We start from the raw sequence: 21,379 nt of genomic DNA, 5'->3' as shown, positions 1-21,379 counted from the left end.
TTAGTTTTATAAAGTGGAATCACTGTACTACTATGTAACTTGGATTTTTAATTTGTCAGTATATTGTATCTTCATGTCATTGAAGATTATTTCATTCTGCATCAGAATATAGTTGAGCATTTCAGGCATGGAAAGCCAAGACACTCTGTCAAAAAAAAAAATTACCTAAATGAAAGATCTCCGCGAGTGAGATCCCAGTGGAAAGAACAGGTCATCAATGAAGGAGGTACCTTTCTCTGAAGGGAGGAGAGAACTTCCACTTTGACTACGACCTTGTCTAAATATGATCAGAGTCGGTGAACTCAAAAGGCTTCCATAGCCTTGGCAACTCATGACAAGAGCCTAGGGTGATTACTGATGCCATAAACAAGAGTGTCAGTTTGTTAAGTCAACAGCAGGAGTCACTGTGCACTTACTCATGTAGAATCTCTGTCCTTAATGTGCTGTACATTGAGATTTAATGCTATAACTAGTACTCAAACAGTATTTTACACTTTGTGTTTCTGTGTGGGTGCAAATTGTTGGAATCTTTACTTAATATATACTAAAATGATCTGTATATAAAGAGAATCGAAAATGAATCTTGATGTGAATGCAAGGGGAGAGGGGAGGGTTGCAGGTGGGAGGGAAGTTATGGGGGGGGAGCCATTGTAATCCATAAGCTGTACTTTGGAAATTTATATTCATTAAATAAAAGTTTAAAAAAATAAAGTTGAGCACATCATTTGTGCCAGACATTGTTAGGTGCTATTGCTACTGAGTAGGAGCACAGGATGGGGTCCTGTGTTGGAGAATAGCTCCTCCTGGCTTAGGGGAGACAGGCAATAAAGAATTGTTTTGGATATTGATATATACCTTTAAAAAGCATAAATGTATAGAGTAAAAACGTTTGGGGAAAAGGACCAGAATTAGAGAGGATAGCCAAGAGAAGATGTCCTTGAGGAAGTGGTATTTTAATTGTGGCTTGAAATGGAACTAGTGACCGGCGCCACGGCTCACTAGGCTAATCCTCGACCTTGCGGCGCTGGCACACCGGGTTCTAGTCCTGGTTGGGGTGCCGGATTCTGTCCCGGTTGCCCCTCTTCCAGGCCAGCTCTCTGCTGTGGCCAGGGAGTGCAGTGGAGGATGGCTCAAGTGCTTGGGCCCTGCACCCCATGGGAGACCAGGAGAAGCACCTGGTTCCTGCCATCGGATCAGCGCGGTGCGCCGGCCGTGGCAGCCATTGGAGGCTGAACCAACGGCAAAGGAAGACCTTTCTCTCTGTCTCTCTCTCTCACTGTCCACTCTGCCTGTCAAAAAAAAAAAAAAAAAAAGAAAAAGAAAAGAAAAGAAAAGAAATGGAACTAGTGATGGCAGAAAAGGAAGTGGAGAGAATTGCGTGTGGGAAGCAGTGTGCATGTCAGAACAGAAAGAAGGCTCTCAAGGCTGGCGTTGTGTAACAGTTGAGGCCATCACTTGTGATGCTGTCATCTCATATGGGTGCTCGTTTAAGTCCCAGCTTCTGCACTGCCAGTCTAGCTCTCTGCTAATGGCCTGGGAAAAGCAGCAAATTGTCCAAGTTTTTGGACCCCTGGCACCTAACTTTGGCCTGACCCTGGTTGTTGAGGCCATCTTGGGAGTGAACCAGCCGATGGAAGATTCTTTCTTTCTGTCTTTCTGTCTTTCTGTCTTTCTGTCTGTCTGTCTTTCTTTCCTCTGCCTTAAAAAGCAATCAGTGAATGTGTGTTGAAGAAAATAAAAAAGAGGGCTTTCATGGCAGGAGTGTAGGAATAAAAGGAAATCACACTGTGTAGATAAATGAGCTTGAGTGAAAGCTCAAGGAAAAAGGGGAAAGATTGGTGTCTTCCTATACTAAATTATTCTGTTGTACTTAATACGTATTTTTATTAACTGTTTTGTGTCTGTTCAACTTCCTAGCTTTTAAAATGTAAGTTTCCACATTTCTTATATTTCTCTTTTAAAGATTTATTTATTTTTTTTTTGAAAGAGATAACGAGTTTTTCTATCCACTGGTTCACCTCCTAGATGTTCACCCCCCACATCTACCAGGGTTGGGCCAGGCCAAAGCCAGGAACCAGGAGCCAGCTTCTTCCAGGTCTCCCACATAGGGAAGCAGGGGCACAAGAACTTGGGCCATCTTCTGCTGCTTTCCCAGGCCATTAGCATGGAAGTGGATCAAAAGTGGAGCAACTGGGGCACAAACCAGCTTTCATTTGGGATGCTGGCATTGCAGGCAATGGCTTTATCTGCTACTCCACAACACCTGCCCCCACAATTCTTAAATTTCTATGGATAGCTTCGAATAAATATGATTGTTGTAGTCAGTGCCAATTTAATTTCTCTTAGTGTTTGTTTGCTTTTTCCTTCCTCCCTGCCTCCCTTCCTCCCTCCCTTCCTCCCTCTCTTTCTCTCTCTCTCTTTCTTTCTCTTTTTCTCTCTCTCTCTGTCTCCTTCCTTCCTTCCTTCTTTTCTCTCTCTCTCTTTGCCTTCTTCTCTTTGTTTTTCTTTCTTTCTCTTCCTTTCTTTTGTCATATTACTTGTAACCAATGATAATGAGAGGAAGTAGAGGCAGACTCCATTCCAGGCACTCTGATGTACCACACACGCATCCCAAGCAACAGTTTAACCCACTGTGTACCACAGTGCCCACCCAAGGTACATTCTTTTCAGGAGCATAGTATATACTCTTCCTGGATGATAGTGTTTTTATTAGGTTTTGATTTAAAATTTTCCCCAGGAGGTGAATTAAAGTTTTTCTTCTTTAACCAATGGACATACGGAATCCCATTACCAGACTCAGTCTTATAGGCTCCTTAAATAGACTGCTTAATCCTGCCTGAAGATCTTTGCACTTAATGTTTCCTGTACTGAAATCCTCTCTCCATGTGTTCATATGGTTTCTTTATGCTCTGTTTGTCACCTTCAGTGACCACTGAATAAAACTTTAAATGCTGTCTTTCATCCTCTGTACACCTTCTGTCTCTCACCTGTCTTCCTTCCTTTATACTCAGTATCTCCTATCCTTTATAAAAGTACTCATTTTGTTTTTTCTCTTTCCTTCTTCCCATTGGATTGTATGCTGTAGGCTAAGACAAAGTTTTTGTCTGTTTTGTTCACTGCTGTGTGTCTCAATTGTGTTAGGTGTATAGTATATTTTTATGTAACGAATGATGCACAGCAGAATAACAACATTGGATATACCAGAGTTAGTTTAAAATTGAGCTATCTGGAGGAACAGATGGCCCAAGAAGCTAAAATGACAGACTGAAGTGCAACCTAGGTTTCAAAAGCGTTAAATGGTAAACTGTGAAATAAAGGTTTTGTTTGCTAAGCAGTGGAAAGCTGCTAGAGATCTTTTTTTTAGTGCTTTAAGTGGATTAGAGAGGAGAGGAATCTGGAAACGGGATCTGTCTTTCTTTTGGTAACAGTGATATTGGAAGACAGGTAGTGACCATGTGAAAAATAGGTTGTGTATTCTCTAGAAAGATTAACTTCAGAAACATATGGGATCATTTTAGATGTCTAAAAATAGATCAATTCCATGTATAGTTTTAAAGACAAATGGGAAACTGGATATTAGATGAAATTATAAATTATTCTATTTCTTGATAGAGTATCTTAGGAATCTGTAAAGCAAGTATTTTCATATTATTTAAAATTTTGGCTGGTACCGTGGCTCACTAGGCTAATCCTCCGCCTGTGGCGCCGGCACCCCCGGGTTCTGGTCCCAGTCAGGGTGCTGGATTCTGTCCTGGTTGCTCCTCTTCCAGCCCGGCTCTCTGCTGTGGCCCGGGAGTGCAGTGGAGGATGGCCCAGGTCCTTGTGCCCTGCACCCGCATGGAAGACCAGGAGAAGCACCTGGCTCCTGGCTTTGAATTGGCGCAGCGTGCCAGCCGCAATGCACTGGCCGTAGCGGCCACTTGGGGGGTGAACCAATGGAAAAATGAAGACCTTTCTCTCTGTCTCTTTCACTGTCTAACTCTGCCTGTCAAAAAAAAAAAAAAAAAAAATCAAAAATTTTAAGAATTTGAGTGACAGAGAGCTTCTAGCTGCCGGTACACCTCCCAGATACTTGCAAAAGGAGGCGGGAGATGAGTGGAGCAGGAACTTCTTGAGCTTTTACAGCTGTCTCCCAGGGTTTGCTTTAGTAAGAAGCTGGAATCAGGAGCAAGAGCCAGCAGTTGAACCCAGGCACACCGAAGTGGGATGCAGACATCCTATCTGACATGTTAGCCACTCAGCCAAGTTTTCATTTTAAAAGCTAAAAGTTAACAAATGTTTTTTTGCCAAGAGAAGGAAATTGCCAGCAATTTCTGTTTCCTTCTGGAAGAAGTAGTAGAGTCGGTGAGACAGAACTAGAACGTACAGTTAGAGTGGAGGGAAAGTTGAATACTGTAGTGATTTTGACCTTGACTGGCTGGGGATAATGGAGATGTAAAAAAGAGCAGTTAAAGTAGGTTAAAGGAGAACTGTGTTCTTTGCTTTGTTCCCTCCTCCCGCCCAGCCCTCCCTCTGTCAGGTTTCCTGGATTTGTGTCCTCTTGTAGTTAGTTGCTGGTCTTAGTTGTTCTGAGGCTTCCTGAGCACAGTAGCTTCTTATTTTCTTGGTATCACACTAGTAGTTTTATGAAAGATGTTTATTTTCTGATGATTAAAATGACTAATTTGTTTAAGTAGGCCTGAAATAATTTTTTTTTTTACTGTTTCCTTGCATGGTGTACTCTAAAGTAGAACTTAAGAGAGAGAAGATATCTTAGGTGCCAGTAGTTTTGCTATTTTAATTTTTCTATTCTAAAGTAACTATTTTACAATGTAACTCAAGTATAGAACTTGATTATCAATTACTTCTAGAGTGTATGTAATGTTTTCCTATTTATGGACTCTGTTGAAGATCTTACTTTTTTGAATAGAGATGGGTGAGTTGTGGGAACAGAGACTGCTTTCAGCTCATTTCCTTACTCTCAAACTCTGCTCCAAGGAAAAAATTTCTTTATTCTCTTGCTTTCAGGAAATGTGTTCTTAGATAGTAAATGTGAATCTAGCAAAACCTGCTGCTTTTGTCAATGTTTGTCCTTTTATGGAGTTTAAGCAATTAATTGAAGAAATGAGAAGCTTAGTGAAAAATGTCAGTTTATGATAACTTAGTTCTCTTTCTGATTGTCTGTGTCTACAGCATGTTGTTTAAAGTACTGTAGCTTTCCAGAAACAAGACTGACCTATTAAGAACCTAGTTATCCTTAACATATACGGCACACACACACAAACAAAACTGTTGTTTTCTGTTAGTGTGTATTTTATTCTTGATCTCCGTCTGTAGAATGATTAGTTTAGACAGACGTGTTTATGAATAGAGCCTCGTACCTGTTTTATAATGAGAATTCTCTTTTCCCTCCAGCTTCAGCAGTTAATACAGACCTTACAGATACAACAGCAGAAGCCTCAGCCTTCCATTCTGCAGGCGCTGGATGCTGGTCTTGTTGTGCAGCTGCAGGCTCTTACAGCACAGCTTACTGCTGCAGCAGCCGCAGCCAACACGCTTACTCCCCTAGAACAGGGCGTCTCTTTTAACAAGGTAGATTAAATGCTCTCTCTCATGTGAAGTTAAATGTTGTGAACTCAAATGCTAGGAATTACGTTTTATTGTAGACTTTTGGCATCCACTGTACTATTTAAGACATGAGTTTTTCAAAAGGTTTAAACATGTGAAAGAAATTAATTTCAAATATTCCTCTTGAAGCATTCAAAATACTTTCTTTTGACAAATGTATTCTTCATTGAAGTATGTGATTATTTTCTAAACATTCTCATTATGGGTGCTACCGTTAAATCAGTTGTGATGTTCCACACATATATTCTGTAATTTTAATCTTCTAAAATTAAAGTTGTCAGTATGTGAAAATTTAAAGGAAAACTTATACAAGTTGTTGCTGTTCAGTAATTTTATAAGTTAAGGCGTAAGTATAAAAGGTAGAGGCTTTAGAATTGAAAATTTTTCTTATTTATTGTGTGATAGCTTTAGCATGCTTGTTAATTATGGGAATGTTATAATTCAGAAGGGCTACCCATACTTTTAAAATTTCCACTATTTTTATAAGAAAATATGAATAAGTACTGATTAATTAGAGTTTTTTGACCTTTTTGGCCAGCAGCTTCTAGGTCTAATGTAATCTAGCTTTAAATGACTAGCCCTCCTAAAAGAAAAGTTTCACGTTGAGCATTTAAAGGCTAGCAGAGCATTCTAAGATGATACCATACTAGGAATATAGATTCACTGACTGTGGTCCTCGCCATTTTATCAAACTGTATTAGCATGGACAACTCAATTATTTCAGTCCTTAATCTTCTGTAAAATGAAAGCATCAGTATTCATTGTGCCTATGGGATTTTGTTCTATAAAGTAATTCAGTAGTCACCCTACTCCTCGGGGAAACATTCCAAGACCCTCCAGTGAATGCCTAAAATTTCAGATAGTACTGGACTCAGTAAATCCTGTTTTTTCTATCCTTACATACATACCTGTGATTAATTTACAAATAGATTAACGGGTTATAATGATTAGCTATTAAAGTAGAGCAAACTTCTTGAATGTCATCTCTGTTTCTCAAAGTCAATTCAATGTAAATATTTCTAGACCACAGTTGAACACAAGATAACTGAAACTGTAGAAACTGAAATCATGGATAAGGGAGGACTACTGGGTATGTCAGAATGCTTTAAGGAAAAGTAAAGATCCATTCAAAATTCTAGTATAATATAAATTATGTAAAACATTTACATGTTGATAGACATTAATAGGACATCATTGATGACTAGCATTTGTAACATATTTAAGTGTAATGTTTTTTAACTTGTCTCTTTCTCCCTTCCCCCTGTCCTTAGAAGTTGATGGATAGGTTTGATTTTGGAGAAGATTCCGAGCATAGTGAAGAACCCAAAAAGGAAATTCCAACTCCTCAGCTGTAAGAATTTTTTCTGTATAACTGTAGTTTTTCTTTTGTTATTTTTGTGAATACTCAGTGGGATGCTGCAGTCTGAAGTATGTACTAAGAGTCCTTTAAATAAGTTGGGGATATTATTTCAGGCTCTTGAACTCCCACATTACAAGAAAGTGGTAGAGTAGTTGTCGTCTTACATCCCTGTATATCTGAGCTCTTTCTCAGAACTTTGCAGATAGCTAGGAGTTTTCAAAGTTCGCTGTCAGATAATTAGTAAATATTGGTAAGCCTAACTATGATATTTTCTTTTTTTTTTTTTTAAAGATTTGCTTATTTATTTGAAAGAGTTACACAGAGAGAGGAAAGGCAGACAGAGAGGGGTCTTCTGTCCTCTGGTTTACTCCCCAACTGGCTACAGCGGCTGTTTCTATCCGCAGCCAGGAGCCAGGAGCTTTTTCTGGTCTCCCACGTGGGTGCAGGGGCCCAAGGACTTGGACCGTCTTCTACTGCTTTCCCAGGCCATAGCAGAGAGCCAGATTGGAAGTGGAGCAGCCGGGTCTCGAACTGGCACCCGTATGGGATGCTGGCACTGCAGGTGGTTGTTTTATCTGCTATACCACAGCACCTGCCCCATGATATTCTCTATCTTTTTAATCTTTAAGTTATGTAACTCAGTTGTAACAATATTTGCAGTACTAGGAAAGACACTTCTAGTGCCACCACTTTAAGAAGTGTACCTGATTATGAGAGTGTATCACACTAATCAGAAATTAGGATTGAGGTTATTGGGATTTTGTTTGTTTTCAAGAAATGTGTTTTTATTATTATTTATTTTTTCCTAAACAATTCTGCAGAGTTTCAGGTTCTGGGAGAGTGCTTGAAAGGAACAGTGGGGAAGAGAACGTGGGAGAACTGGGTGGAAGTTGGGAGAATGGAAGAAGGAGGCTAGATAATGAAAGCTTCTGGGATTCTTAATTCAAACAGAGGGCATCAGTTTTCTATGTTAGGGGAATATATGAAAGCTATATAATTATGGAACATATAAGAGACGGATATTCCCTTTGGTAAACTGGAGTTGGAAGAGCATTAGAGGTTGTGTAGATCATTATCATACATCACTGTCAAAAACTGTCCACACAGGATATGGTTTAATAACATCTGTGGTGAGAAGTTAAGTCATTGTTACTATTGTATGTTCTTTGTTGAGTTGAATCTGGTTTCCTTTATTTTCTACACAATGATTTGAGTTTTGCTTTCCGAAGCAAGCAAACAAATTTACTCCATTATCTTTTGAGACACAGCCTTTCAGTATTTGAAGATAGGTATCGTTTTTCCCCTTAGGTTTATTCGCAACAGATGAAGTACACTTTTTTCAGCTGTTTCAAGACTTGTCACCATCCTGCTAGCCCTTTTTGGGATGCCCTCTTTTTTTTGTTCATGTCTTACCTTGTGGTACCCAGAATTCCGGGTTTATTCCAGGTGTGGATTTTCCAGAGTATAGTTAAATTGTTACTTCCTCTTATCTAAACATTATCTATTTGTGTTAACATATCTAATAACTATTTATACTTTTCTAAAGGAGGCATATTAATTTTATAAAAGCTCTGGTCAATTGTATTGTAGATTTTGTGTGTACTGATTGTTAAACCATTTTTGCCACTGTTTGTAGTCAGAGAAGGGGTTAAAGTGAAAACTTTTTAAGTACTTTTAAATTTGAGATACTCTAATGAAAACACGAATATGTGTTTAATAGCATGAGACAGTAATATCAGATCTTCAGCAGAGAATCTAACATGTTATCCATCTATTGCAACACTATTAAAGAATATATTGAATATATTTCTTTTTTAATGTATTAATATTCTGAAATAATCCTTTTTGGTTTTAGTATTTTGAAAGCACACATTGAAATATTTTCATATTATCTTTAATAGAAGTAAAATGTATTTCCGCCTGTGTTTTTCCTTGTAGTTCCCATGTTTCCGAATCTGTGAACAATTCCATCTTTCATCAGATAGCAGAGCAGCTTCAGCAGCAAAACCTTGAACATCTTAGACAGCAGCTCCTGGAGCAACAGCAGCCTCAAAAGGTTTCTACCCCATCCTGTGGTCTTCAGCTTTGCTACCGTGTGCTGTGTATACATTGCCACTCTTCTGAGTCTTCTTTTTTCCTTTTGTTTTTTTTTTCCCCCTTCCTGTTCATTTAATCTTCACTGCTTTGTTTCTTTTCTAAAGTATGATGATATTTTTTAAGAGGGAGGTCTTTAATCACTTCATCATATAAAAACCAGTGCATAGATTTCCAGGTGTTTTGGCTTAAAAATAAACTTAGTTTTTAATTCCATTTTTACACATGATTTTTGAGATTCCAATCATATTAATTACTCTGATAGTTTTCTTCTCACAACTTTTGTAATTTTTTTCTGTAATCATAATGTATTCTGACAGCTTATGAATATATATTGTACAACTTAGTTTCCATATATAGAAATGAAGAACAGAAAACAAGTACATTTCAGAATTACACGTAAAACTTCATGTGTTTTCTTCTCCGCTTTGTTGCTTGTTAGGCAGGGTAGTAATTTGTGACCATGTGGTAGGAGCTTCATTAGGAATGCAATGGGCATGATTACATTTAATCCTCCTGAGCTGGGGTGGATGTTTGAAGCAGTGTTTAAACTGCCACTTGAGATGCCTGCCTCCCATACTGGAGTGCTTACGTTTGAGTCTGGCTGCTTCTCGCAGTTCCAGCTTCTTACTAACAGGCATCCTGGGAGGCAGCAGGGTCCCTGCCACCCATATCGTATTGAAGACCCACATTGAGTTCTCTACTCCTGATTTCAACTTTGCCCAGTCCTGGCCATTCAGGGTGTTTGGAGGAGTGAACCAGTTGATGGGCAGTCTATCCGTCTGTCTGCCTTTCAAATAAATAAAAGTAAGTGTATCATCAGTCTTAAGGCACACCCTTATTTTTTGTATAGCTAAGAATTTCAAACTAATAATAATTAGAGTGTAACATCAATTTGAATTGTAAGAATTATATAAAGTATGAATAGTGCGTTTGTTGGGCAAGTGCCACATACAAAATTGAAAATAAAGAGAGATTGCTTGAAGCCAGAATCTCTCTAACGGAGCACATACATCTGTGTGAACACTCAGCAGAATCCTGGATTTCTGTAATAGAATAGGAACAAGGAAGGGAAGGACTGTGGGAGAGGGAACAATTAACGTTAGGTGGAAAGGATAGTAGCCCTGAGACACCGGCGGGCTGAACTTTACCTTTTAATGCCAGCAACAAACATAGAGTGGGTATTACTGATATTCGATGGGTTGAAACTCAAGTTCAGAATTAAGAGAATGAAACTGCATGTTTTTGTGAAGAAACAGTGTGATGGAATTGGTCCTAGTAGGGACAGTATTTCATGTCAAGCAAATGTATCTGCCTAAGAATTCAGAAAGTTGATGACAGAACACGGTGAAGAACATTTGGATGTTGTTTAAGGAAAAACACGAGTTGTAACTCAAATCAAAGAAACAGATTGTCAGTGATAGGACAATACAAAATCAAGAGTGGTTAAAGAGACAGGCGGTAGTGTTGATGGGAGAATTTGTCCAAACAACAGATTGGTCCAGTTGTAAGTGTGACATTTTTTGAATTGCCTTATTCACAATTTCATGAAATTGATAGACTAATAAAGAGGAATTTTAAGTAAGTAAAACAGAATAAAGAAGATGCAGCCTTTTGAAAATCATTGGGGTATCAAAAATGTCATTTATTTTGCTGCAGAAAGTTTCTATACAGGAGAATATAGTGGAAAGAGTACATTGAACCTGACTGAGCTCTTTCAGGGGTGATAGGTTTAAGTCTGATTTGATAGTAAATGAGTTGTTGTCTCTAAACTAAGTAAGTTGCAGTTTGGATTACTGAAGTCTTCAGAGTTATTAGACTTGTAAATCAAGTTGACAAAGAATTTGTGGATTTCAGTGAAACATTTGGCAGAATCTTTCCGGTAATTTCTGTAGACAGTGAATAGAGGAAAATGATCAAAATGTGACACATGTTGTTCACATGATGAAAAAAATTTCTTCCAGCTGCTATTTTTGTCTTCCGTTTTCCAGTATGTCTGTTAATGTTTTGCATGAAGGGGTCATTGAACAGATTTGAGATGTATGCTCAGAATTTATACTGGAAAAAAAATGATATTTGCCACCTGTGTCCAGTGGACACTTTTTTTTAAATCTTTTTAAGTCATCATAGAAATTTATAAAACTTAAACTAAAGGGAGCTTGAACTATGTTAGGAATTTAATGCAATTTAAATGTAGCAAACCTTTTTGTCTCATTTACATTAAAATTGACAATCTTTCAATGAAATGGGACATTCTAGATTCTTGTCATAAACTGTCACAAGATTAAATTTTTCTGTTACATGGTGAATTGGACGAAAATACCACCTTTTTTTCCCTAGAGATAAATTTTTCACTCATTATATTGGGTTGAGAAAGCATTTAAGGTATGGTCATCTAAAAACTTACAGTCTGAAAATTATTTTGCTTAATTTCACCATCAAAAGTATAGAATACTGCTGTTTGCATTCATATTCTGCTTTATCAAATTGTGAAATATATTCCTATGTCAGTTTTCCCTTTGCCATTTGTCACTCCCCCTCTTCGTGGAGGAACGACACAGGACCCTGCGTTGTTCTTTTGTCTGCTCGGCCCTTCCCGGGTTTGCTGCTGGTTCTTCCCGGGTTGGCTACCGTCCCTTCCACCTCCGTGGAAGGGCAGTTCCCCCTGGCCACTTTCCCCACTTCCGCGGGGGAGCGGCACACCGCCGGCCGGCTCTCTCAGGGGCTGCACAGGTGTTCCCTCAGATGTTCCCCTTAGATGTTCCTGGTGCATGTTGTCTCTCTCCTCCTTTATAGTCCTCTTCCGCCAATCCCAACTCGGCTGCCCACACGCCGAGTACGCTGCTCTCCTCCAATCAGGAGTAGGTCCTACAGTTTCTTGGTTGAACTGGAGGCAGCTGTGTAGAAGCTGTTTCTCCCTTCTCAGCGCCATATTGTGGGAGAGCAGATGCATAGAATAAGTCTTAATTCCAGTAACTTAGTCTAGTCCGGGTTGCTCCCCACACCATTTTGGACAGGAAACTGAAAATATGAATATTTACCTATGTTAAAGGCTAAAAACAGGCTTGCAAAGAGAGTGTCTCCTGTCTTTTTCTTGAAATGTAGTAGCTTTACTCTGACCTCAGAATCAGCCCTTAAAGCATTCGGATCTGACTAAAAAGTCCAGGAGAGTATTTCAGGCATGGAAAGCCAAGACACTGTGGCAAAAAAATAACCTACATGAAGGATCTCTGTGAGTGGGACCCCAGTGGAAAGAAGGGGCTATCAAAGAAGGATGTACTTTTCTCTGAAGGGACGAGAGAACTTCCACTATGCGTACGGCCCTGTCTAAATACCAACAGAGTTTGTCAACTTAAAAGACTTCCATAGCCTTGACAGCTCATGTCAAGAACCTCGGGTGGTCACTGACATCAAAAATAAGAGTGTTAATTATTAAATCAACAGGGGCCAACGTCGTGGCGCACTAGGTTAATCCTCTGCCTGTGGCACCAGCATCCCATATGGGCGCCGGTTCTAGTCCCAGTTACTCCTCTTCCAGTCCAGCTCTGCTGTGGCCCAGGAAGGCAGCAGAGGATGGCCCAAGTGCTTGGGCCCCTGCACCCACATGGGAGACCGGGAGGAAGTACCCAGCTCCTGACTTCGCATGGGCACAATGCCGGCCGTAGCGGCCATTTGGGGAGTGAACCAAAGGAAGGAAGACCTTTCTCTGTCTTTCTCTCACTGTCTGTAACTGTCAAATAAATAAAATCTTTAAAAAAAATTATTAAATCAACAGCAGGAGTCACTGTGCACTTACTCCCCATGTTGGACCTCTATCCTTAATGAGGTGTGCTATGAGATAACGGTAAAACCTGTCTTCAGACAGTACTTCTATACTTTGTATGTCTGTGTGAGTGCAAACAGTAGAAATCTCTGCTTAGTATAGAGTTGGACTTCTGTATATGAAGTAAATTAAAAATGAATCTTAATGAAAAATGGAATGGAAGAGGGAGTAGGAGGTGGTATGGGAGTGGGGATGGGATTAGGATCTCTAGGATCCTCTAATATATCCTCGATTTATTAAAGGGTCTCCAAAGATCTTAATGCTAATTTCAGAATTACACAGTACGCTTCAGTTGATTTGTTTAAGGTAAATTTTCTTTATGTTCTTCGCAAGATTTCTAAAAGTGAACAGAAATAATAATCATTACTAATACATGAAACAGCTCAAAAATGAGAAACTAAAATTGGTTCCAAGGGTTCTGATGATTACACTATGGGTATACCATTAAATAGTTAATTAAGGATGAAAATCAAGTGGGCTTAAGTTGAATATTGAAGTAGAAATAAGTGATATAAAAATATATGAACACTGAATTAAGATTTAGAATAAAGTTGAAAATCATCATGCTATGTTGCTAAATTCTGTTGTTATTTACCTTTAGGTTTTTTTTTTGTTGTTGTTTTTTTTTAATTTATTTTTCATGTATTGAAAAACAGAGAGTGAGACATAGATCTTCCATCCTCTGGTTTATTCTTCAAATGCTTGCAACAGTTAGGGCTAGACTAGGTAAAAGCCAAGAGCATGGGTCTCAATCTGGTTCTCCCATGTGGTGGCAGTGACTCAAGTACTTGAACCATTACTTGCTACCTTCCAGGGTTTGCATTAGTTGGAATCAGAGCCAGGACCCAAACCTAGGCCCTCTAATATGGGATATGAGCATACCAAGCAGCATTAACCCACCCTGTTGTACTATTTTTAAAGAGTTAAGCCAAGGCTGTGCTTAAAACACATTCGATTTGTTCTGTAAGAGTATGATTATTTTCTAACTTTCTGCCAGTATTGTGGTACAGAAGCCTCCTAACTGTTTTAATTCTTTATTTCTAAACCTCAAACATGTTACTTACTTTTGTAAAACCTGATTCCTCATAAATTACAGGACTTGGAACTGTTCTTTCCTGTTCTTTTTTGCTCTTAATTACTTTTATAAACAGGGTAATTTACCTTCTTGAAAGGATAGTTTGAAATTAAAATAATCTATACGTAAAGCTCTTATTGTAGAAAAATCATATATACTAAGGTGATTTAAATTTAGTACTTTGTAAAGCCAGTAAACTGAATGAAACAACTTAAACATTTGTGATGTTTGTTGTGATTTAAATTTTTATTTGAAATAAATGTTTGTGTTTTCGTACGTGTTCCACAGGCAACTCCTCAGGATAGTCAAGAAGGGACATTTGGGTCAGAGCATTCAGCATCTCCATCACAAGGGAGCAGTCAACAGCACTTTCTTGAACCTGAAGCAAATTTGGATGATTCCATAGATATTCAGCAACAGGTAAGGAAGAAGAAAAAGAGGAAAGAAAATGCTTTTCTGGATCATAAACAGCTATAGAAAGTATTATTTATGGAATGGTAATTTCCCTAATGTATTTTTTTCATACTTGAACTCCACCCCTAACCTTTTTACCTATTAAGCATTTTGTTGCTAGCATGAGTATTTTTAAGGCATATAGTCAAAATATAGCTAAATTAACCGGGCTGTTGTTTTTCCATTCCTTTGACTTTCAAGGATATGGATATAGATGAAGGGCAGGATGGAGTGGAAGAAGAGATTTTTGAACAAGAAGCTAAGAAAGTGGCTGTTCGCTCAAGATCAAGAACTCACTCACGATCTCGTTCAAGGTTCTAAATTTATTTTTATATACATTTTAGATTGATTGAATTATTTTGAGAGAGAGGGAGAGACAGAGAAGGGTCTTCCATCTGCTGGTTTACTCCCCAGATGGCTGCAACGGCCAGCACTGGGCCAGACTGAACCCAGGAGCTTCTTCTAGGTGTCCCCCTAAGGTGGCAGGGGCCCAAACACTTGGGCCATCCCTCACTGCTTTTCTGAGACAGAGGTCACTAGCAGGGAGCTGGATCAGAAGTGGAACAACCAGGACTTGAACTGCTGCATATATGGGATGCCAGCATCGCAGGTGGTGGCTTTACATGCTATGCCACAATGCCAGCCCCCTACACTTACATTTAATGATAGCTTTGAGCTTTTACAATGTTAGCTTTGTTTCTTTACATCAAGATTAAAAGAACTGTATTTCTTGAAATGACATCTTAAATCTCATCAAAAAGTAATTCAGTTCTGTTTTTAATTGGGTTTATCTGTAGCTACTCAATTAAATAATTTACCTATGAATAAAAACTTAACCTAAGAGTAACAGCCATATCATGAGACTGGGATTTTAGACTATATTTTATTTTAGTTGATAGCATTACGATGATGTTCAGTTAGGATATTATTGCCTCTGAGCAACAGTTAAACTGTATTTCTGGCCGGCGCTGCAGCTCAGTAGACTCTTCTGCCTGCAGCGCCGGCACCCCAGGTTCTAGTCCTGGTCAGGGTGCTGGATTCTGTCCCAGTTGCTCCTCTTCCAGGCCAGCTCTCTGCTGTGGCCTGGAGTGCAGTGGAGGATGGCCCAAGTTCTTGGGCCCTGCACACGCATGGGAGACCAGGAGAAGCATCTGGCTCCTGGCTTCGGATCAGTGCGGTGTGCCGGCCGCAGCAGCCATTGTAGGGTGAACCAACGGAAAAGGAGGACCTTTCTCTCTCTGTCTCTCTCTCTCACTGTCCACTCTGTCAAAAAAATAAATAAAATAAGTAAACTGTATTTCTAATACTTTGTTTTATCTCATGGTGAATCAAGAATGATCACAAAACTAAACTGTACTTATTTTTCTATAAGGGTGAAATATATTACTACATTCTCATAAAACAGGTTCTATAAATGGCTTCCTTTGTGGCTGTTGCTTGAAGTCATCAGTGTTTTTTTTTGTTTGTTTGTTTTTTGTTTTTTGTTTTTTTTTTTTTTTGACAGACCGTGAGAGAGAGAGAGACAGAAAGAAAGGTCTTCCTGGCCGGCGCCGCGGCTCACTAGGCTAATCCTCCGCCTTGCGGCGCCAGCACACCGGGTTCTAGTCCCGGTTGGGGCACCAGATTCTGTCCCGGTTGCCCCTCTTCCAGGCCAGCCCTCTGCTGTGGCCAGGGAGTGCAGTGGAGGATGGCCCAGGTGCTTGGGCCCTGCACCCTATGGGAGACCAGGAAAAGCACCTGGCTCCTGGCTCCTGCCATCGGATCAGCGCGGTGCGCCGGCCGCAGCGCGCCGGCCGCGGCGGCCATTGGAGGGTGAACCAACGGCAAAAGGAAGACCTTTCTCTCTGTCTCTCTCTCTCACTGTCCACTCTGCCTGTCAAAAAAAAAAAAAAAAAAAAAAAAAAAAAAAAAAAAGAAAGGTCTTCCTTCTATTGGTTCATCCCCTCAAATGGCCGTTAACGGCCGGTGCACTGAGCCAATCTGAAGCCAGGAGCTCCTCCCCGTCTCCCATGCGGGTGCAGGGCCCAAACACTTGGGCCATCCTTTACTGCCCTCCTTGGCCACAGCAGAGAGCTGGACTGGAAGAGGAGCAACCGGGACAGAATCTGGCTCCCCGACCGGGACTGGAATCCGGGGTGCTGGCGCCACAGGCGTAGGATTAGCCAAGTGAGCTGCGGCGCCAGCTGAAGTCATCAGTCTTAAACATTTTAACACTGTATATATATATTTTTTTTTAAGATTTATTTATTTCTATGCGAGTAAGCGTTATATAGAAGAAGAGGGAGGGAGGGAAAGAGATAGACACAGAGACAGAGACATAGACACAGACATCTTCCATCTGCTGGTTCACTCCCCAAATGGCAGTAACAGTAAGGATTGGACCAGGCTGAAGCCAGGAGCCAGGAGGCTCATCCGGGTTCCCACAGTGGGTGCAGGGGCCCAAGGACTTGGGCCGTCTTCCACTGTTTTCTCAGGTGCATTAGTAGAGAGCTGGATCAGAATTGGAGCAGCTGGGACTTGAATTGGCACCCATATGGGATGCTGGTGCTGTTGGCGGGGCTTTACCAGCTATGCCACAGTGCCAGCCCCATTGTATTTATTTATTTTTTTGCATTTACTTTTTGCATATAAGAGCCTGTAGGTTCAGACCTCTCTGTAAACCCACTCATGTCAATGAATTACCTCCCTGAAGCAATTAAAATATTAGTACTGAAAACTTAACTCGTCTTAGCAATACCTCCTTATTAAGTATTCTGAAGAGAGTTCGGTGGCATGATTGACAGGGGAAAAACAGTGTTTTAGTATTATCCTCTATTATAAAATCAAACACTAGAAAATTTTAGAAGTTGAAACTAAACAGAATTATATAGTGGCCTAATATTCTGTTGGAAACATTCAAATCCTAATTTCAGGAATGTGGTATCTTTGTCACCTGCATCGTCTTTCATTCCTATTCTTATTAACTATTTAAAAAATAAGTTGGATGACATTAGAGAAACTTCATAAAGCCCTTTCTAGAATCTCATTTTCCTTTCCTCCTGTTTATGACATTCGTGATTGATTTGGACTAAGCAGTACAGGAATTTGGGGAAAATGTGTGTGTGGTACTTGATTATACTATAAAATATTTTAACAATGAACTAGATACAAGGCAACTATCTTGTGGTTTTTTTTCCACTTAAAAAATAAGACATTTGAAATGATAATAACATTATTAGAAGTAAAATCAACTTTTTTTGTAGATCACCGAGAAAACGAAGGTCCAGGTCACGATCTGGTTCTCGTAAGCGTAAACACAGAAAGCGCTCACGTTCACGATCAAGAGAAAGAAAGAGGAAATCTTCACGCTCATACTCCAGTGAAAGGCGAGCCAGAGAGAGAGAAAAAGAACGGCAGAAAAAGGGATTACCTCCAATTAGATCTAAAACATTAAGTGGTGAGTAACGTGCTTTTACAAAACCCTGGTTTTAATCAGTTTCATAATTATCTAGTACAGAGTTTTTCAGGAAATCCTGTTTCAGACTAAGGGGTTTCGCAAGTGATTAGTAAATTTGTCCTTGGAGTTCGTAACATAATAGGGAAGAGGCAAACAACAGCAGATTGTACTCAAATACTAATTCATTGAGAGTTTTTTTTTTTTTTTTAAAGTTTAATGCAGGTTAATAAGTGTGACTTAAATACTGATATGTATAGCTGACCAGGCTAGTATCTGTAGCATAGATGCATAGATAGTCGACTTCTTTCCATAGTGTCCTACTTATGACCAACCACTAGGTCTGTAAGAGTAATTATTATAAGGAGCATATACTTTGCATTAATTTTTAAAGCAAATTATAGGTTTACACGTTGCTTCAAGAGGAGATAGTCCTATTCTACAAACCTTTTCCCCTCTGTTCATCTGTTATGTATACATAGAACAAATATGGTAATGGTGAGGTTTGATTTAGGAGCAGGCTAGAGGAAGGTGCACTTCGTAGGAAAGTTAAGTATAGTAAAATATGTTATTGCTGACAATTTTGCCTATGGGTTATATCTTCTAAGGTTAACTAACATAGCTCCGATGGGCAGAGAGCTACATAAAGCACAGCAAAATGTCGTTCTTACCTCATTTTTTCTAAAGATCTCCAAATTCCTGCTGCCAGGGAGATAGATACATAATTGGTGTGGTTTCTCCTTGTGGAGTATATAAGAAAGTCAGGCCTTCAATCAGTACAGTAGCTGTTCTTACTGAGTTTTGGCAATTTGAGTAGCCTCTGACACTCTGCTCACATCTTACCTGGTTGTGAGAACTAGTACGTTTGATATTATTGATACTTCTAGCTCTGCAAGTTTCTGTTTGCACCTTAGAGAACTAAATTCAAGCATTTTATGGAGGCTGATGAGGAAATGATATTGAAGATCTGACTACAAAGTGTACTATGACTTCCTGCACGATGCCCATTAGGACATTCATGGCCATTGATTTGTATACCAGTACTTAGATAGGGCTTTCGCGTCGGCATTCTTTGATTTAATTCCTCTCCTAAGTTGTCATGTTGTTGCTGTTTTATTTATGTAGTTACATGTCACAGGATTTGTTATCTATTGTTTAAAGTCATGGGTTAAACAAACAGTGAAAAAGAAAATCAGAAAGCAAGTAAGTAAACAGTGAAAAATATTTCTTCCATTGATTACTTCACAACCCTCCTTACTCAGAAATATCATTGGGTTTCCTGTGGTCTCTGTTCTCTGAACACATTTTTAAAATGTATGGTATGTTGCTCTATCTTCTTCAGCATAGATTAAAAAAAAAAAAAAAAAAGACAATTACTTATTTGAAAGGCAGAGAGAGAGAGAGAGAGATCTTCCATTCACTGGTTCACTCCCCAAATGGCTGCAATGGCCAGAGCTGTGCAGATCTGAAGCCATGAGCTTCTTCTTGGTCTCCCATGTGGGTGTAGTAGCTCAAGGACTTGGATCATCTTCCACTGCTTTCTCAGGCGCATTAGCAGAGAGCTGGATTGGAAGTGGAGCAGCCGGGACTCGAACCAGTGTCCATTTGGGATGCAGGCACTGCAGGTGGCAGCTTTACCCACTATGCTACAGCACCAGCCCCTCAGCATAGATTTCAAAAGAAAGATTTTTGTGTTTAGTGCAGGAGATCACCAGACACTGTAACAAGAATCAAGTGTCCCCACAGGATGAGGAGGATCATTATTGTTTTCTGGAAATAAAAGAGTTGTTTATGGGAAAAATTTTTAGTGAGGAGTTTGATGAGATTAAGGCAGCTAGACTGTGTTGAGCCAGAGAGATTAGCCTGTATTATCCAAAGGAGCCCATTTTAATCAGAAGAGTACTTCTAGGAAGGAAGCAAAAAGGTCAGAGACAAGAGGGAATTTGATAATGAAAGAGGGAGAGAGGAAGGTGAGGGGGGAGAGATTGAGAAATGCGAAGCCCGTGGCTTTGAAGGGAGTAGATTGGGCTTTGAGTCAAGGAATTGAGACAGTTTATAGACGCTCATAGAGGTTGGGAATAATCTCTCTCCTGGAGCCTCGAGCAGAAGCTGTTCTGCTGACCAACCTATGGCTTTCCACAATTGTTAAGGGAGTAAGTTTGCTTCATTCTGAGTTTAACTAAAATTGTGTCATTTTTCTTAGTTCAGCAATTAAAAGAAAACACAGAGCACCTTCAGGCTTTGGTTGAATATTAATTTTATATGCCTAGGATGTATCTGGCTCCTGCCATTGGATTGGCGCGGTGTGCCGGCTGCAGCACGCCTGCCATGGCAGCTATTGGAGGGTGAACCAACGGCAAAAAGGAAGACCTTTCTCTTTGTGTCTCTCTCTCACTTTCCACTCTGCCTGTTCAAAAAAAAAAAAAAAAAAAAAAATTGACCTGTCATCATTATTAGTGTTTTTTCCTTTGCTCCTTGAAAGAACTGGGTCCATGTGATTTAGTTCATTTTTCTCCTCTGTCTTGACAGTATGTAGTACTACTCTCTGGGTTGGCCAGGTGGACAAGAAAGCAACACAGCAAGATTTAACCAATCTATTTGAAGAATTTGGACAGATTGAATCCATTAATGTAAGTAGAAGTTCTTAAAACAGTAATTTAAGGTAGCGAAAAATTTGGAGGATTTTCCTCAATGAATTATTTTGATTCTTAGTTAGCATCTGACTTTACTAATGTACGTCTTTATAACAGTTGTACTACTATGATTGTTTCGGTGTTTATTCTGGTGCTATCTTCTTAATTTTTCTCAGTTTGAGTTAGTGGGAGTCCCGTGTGTAATCTAGTTTAATCTCTTTGGGTGGGGATGGTAATTCAGGCAACTGAGTCCCACAGATACAGCTGGAAATGGGATCCCCCTTTTTTGTCTTGCCAGGTTTTTCTTTCCTCCCTTTGTCACTTGCTACATCTTCTTGTTCACTATCTCCCTCTCAGAGCAAACAAAGCAAATGTTTTGCAAGAAAAATAGTGTTGCCACAGAATCACTAGCAACCTGAGCATAGCTCTTTCACCCCCTACTTGATTCTTACATTGCTTTTGCCCTTCTCAGTCTCCTTGAGTATTTCTTTTTCCTGAGGTTTGTTGCCTTTCCCTTGGGACAAGATTTCCTTATTTAGCAATTTAAGTTATTTTTATATTTAAAAATAATTTGCTTTCCTGTCTCTCCTCCCACTGTTGTGTAAATTACTAGTGAATTCAGGTAAGCAGTGAAGTCTTCTGTAGGCATTTATTTTTTTAGGAGTCTTAATTCTGTAGGCAGCTTAATTCCATTAGCTATTGTTATGCTTTTATGTTTTTAGACATTTTTATTATGTGCCAAAAAATTGTCCTAGTTTTCCTGTTTGGTCCAGTGTTCCTTTATATGGCCAAACTACTTTTTTGTATCAACAGCACTCTTCATTTAATTGAGTTTGTTTTGTGTTTTACTCCCAAATATATGTGATCTCATTGGAGCCTCACAAGAAGCCAGTTAAGTAAT

The 21,379-nt window shown here is 39.5% G+C and overlaps 1 protein-coding gene across 10 annotated transcripts in view; it reads left to right on the top strand.

Moving 5' to 3' along the window:
• SCAF8 (SR-related CTD associated factor 8) overlaps positions 1-21,379 on the top strand; it is a 247,115-nt gene that overhangs the window by 52,038 nt on the left and 173,698 nt on the right. For 7 of the 10 annotated variants that reach the window (XR_007923153.2, XR_007923154.2, XM_051855237.2 and 4 more), the window contains 7 exons: positions 5,395-5,571; positions 6,879-6,958; positions 8,906-9,023; positions 14,248-14,379; positions 14,614-14,726; positions 17,655-17,848; positions 20,375-20,475. Coding sequence is in view for 8 of the 10 variants with exons in the window: in XM_051855237.2 (XP_051711197.1) it covers positions 5,395-5,571; positions 6,879-6,958; positions 8,906-9,023; positions 14,248-14,379; positions 14,614-14,726; positions 17,655-17,848; positions 20,375-20,475 (915 nt within the window). In the remaining 2 variants the exon portion in view is untranslated. The remainder of the gene's footprint in view (positions 1-5,394; positions 5,572-6,878; positions 6,959-8,905; positions 9,024-14,247; positions 14,380-14,613; positions 14,727-17,654; positions 17,849-20,374; positions 20,476-21,379) is intronic. The other 3 variants (XM_070073358.1, XM_070073359.1, XM_051855238.2) reach the window with 1 other exon arrangement.

Source organism: Oryctolagus cuniculus, chromosome 5 (genome assembly GCF_964237555.1).
Source record: "Oryctolagus cuniculus chromosome 5, mOryCun1.1, whole genome shotgun sequence".
In the NCBI taxonomy this organism is placed as follows: Eukaryota; Metazoa; Chordata; class Mammalia; order Lagomorpha; family Leporidae; genus Oryctolagus; species Oryctolagus cuniculus.
The sequence above is the reverse complement of the archived record's forward strand: the minus strand, read 5'-3'. Positions and strand labels throughout refer to the sequence as shown.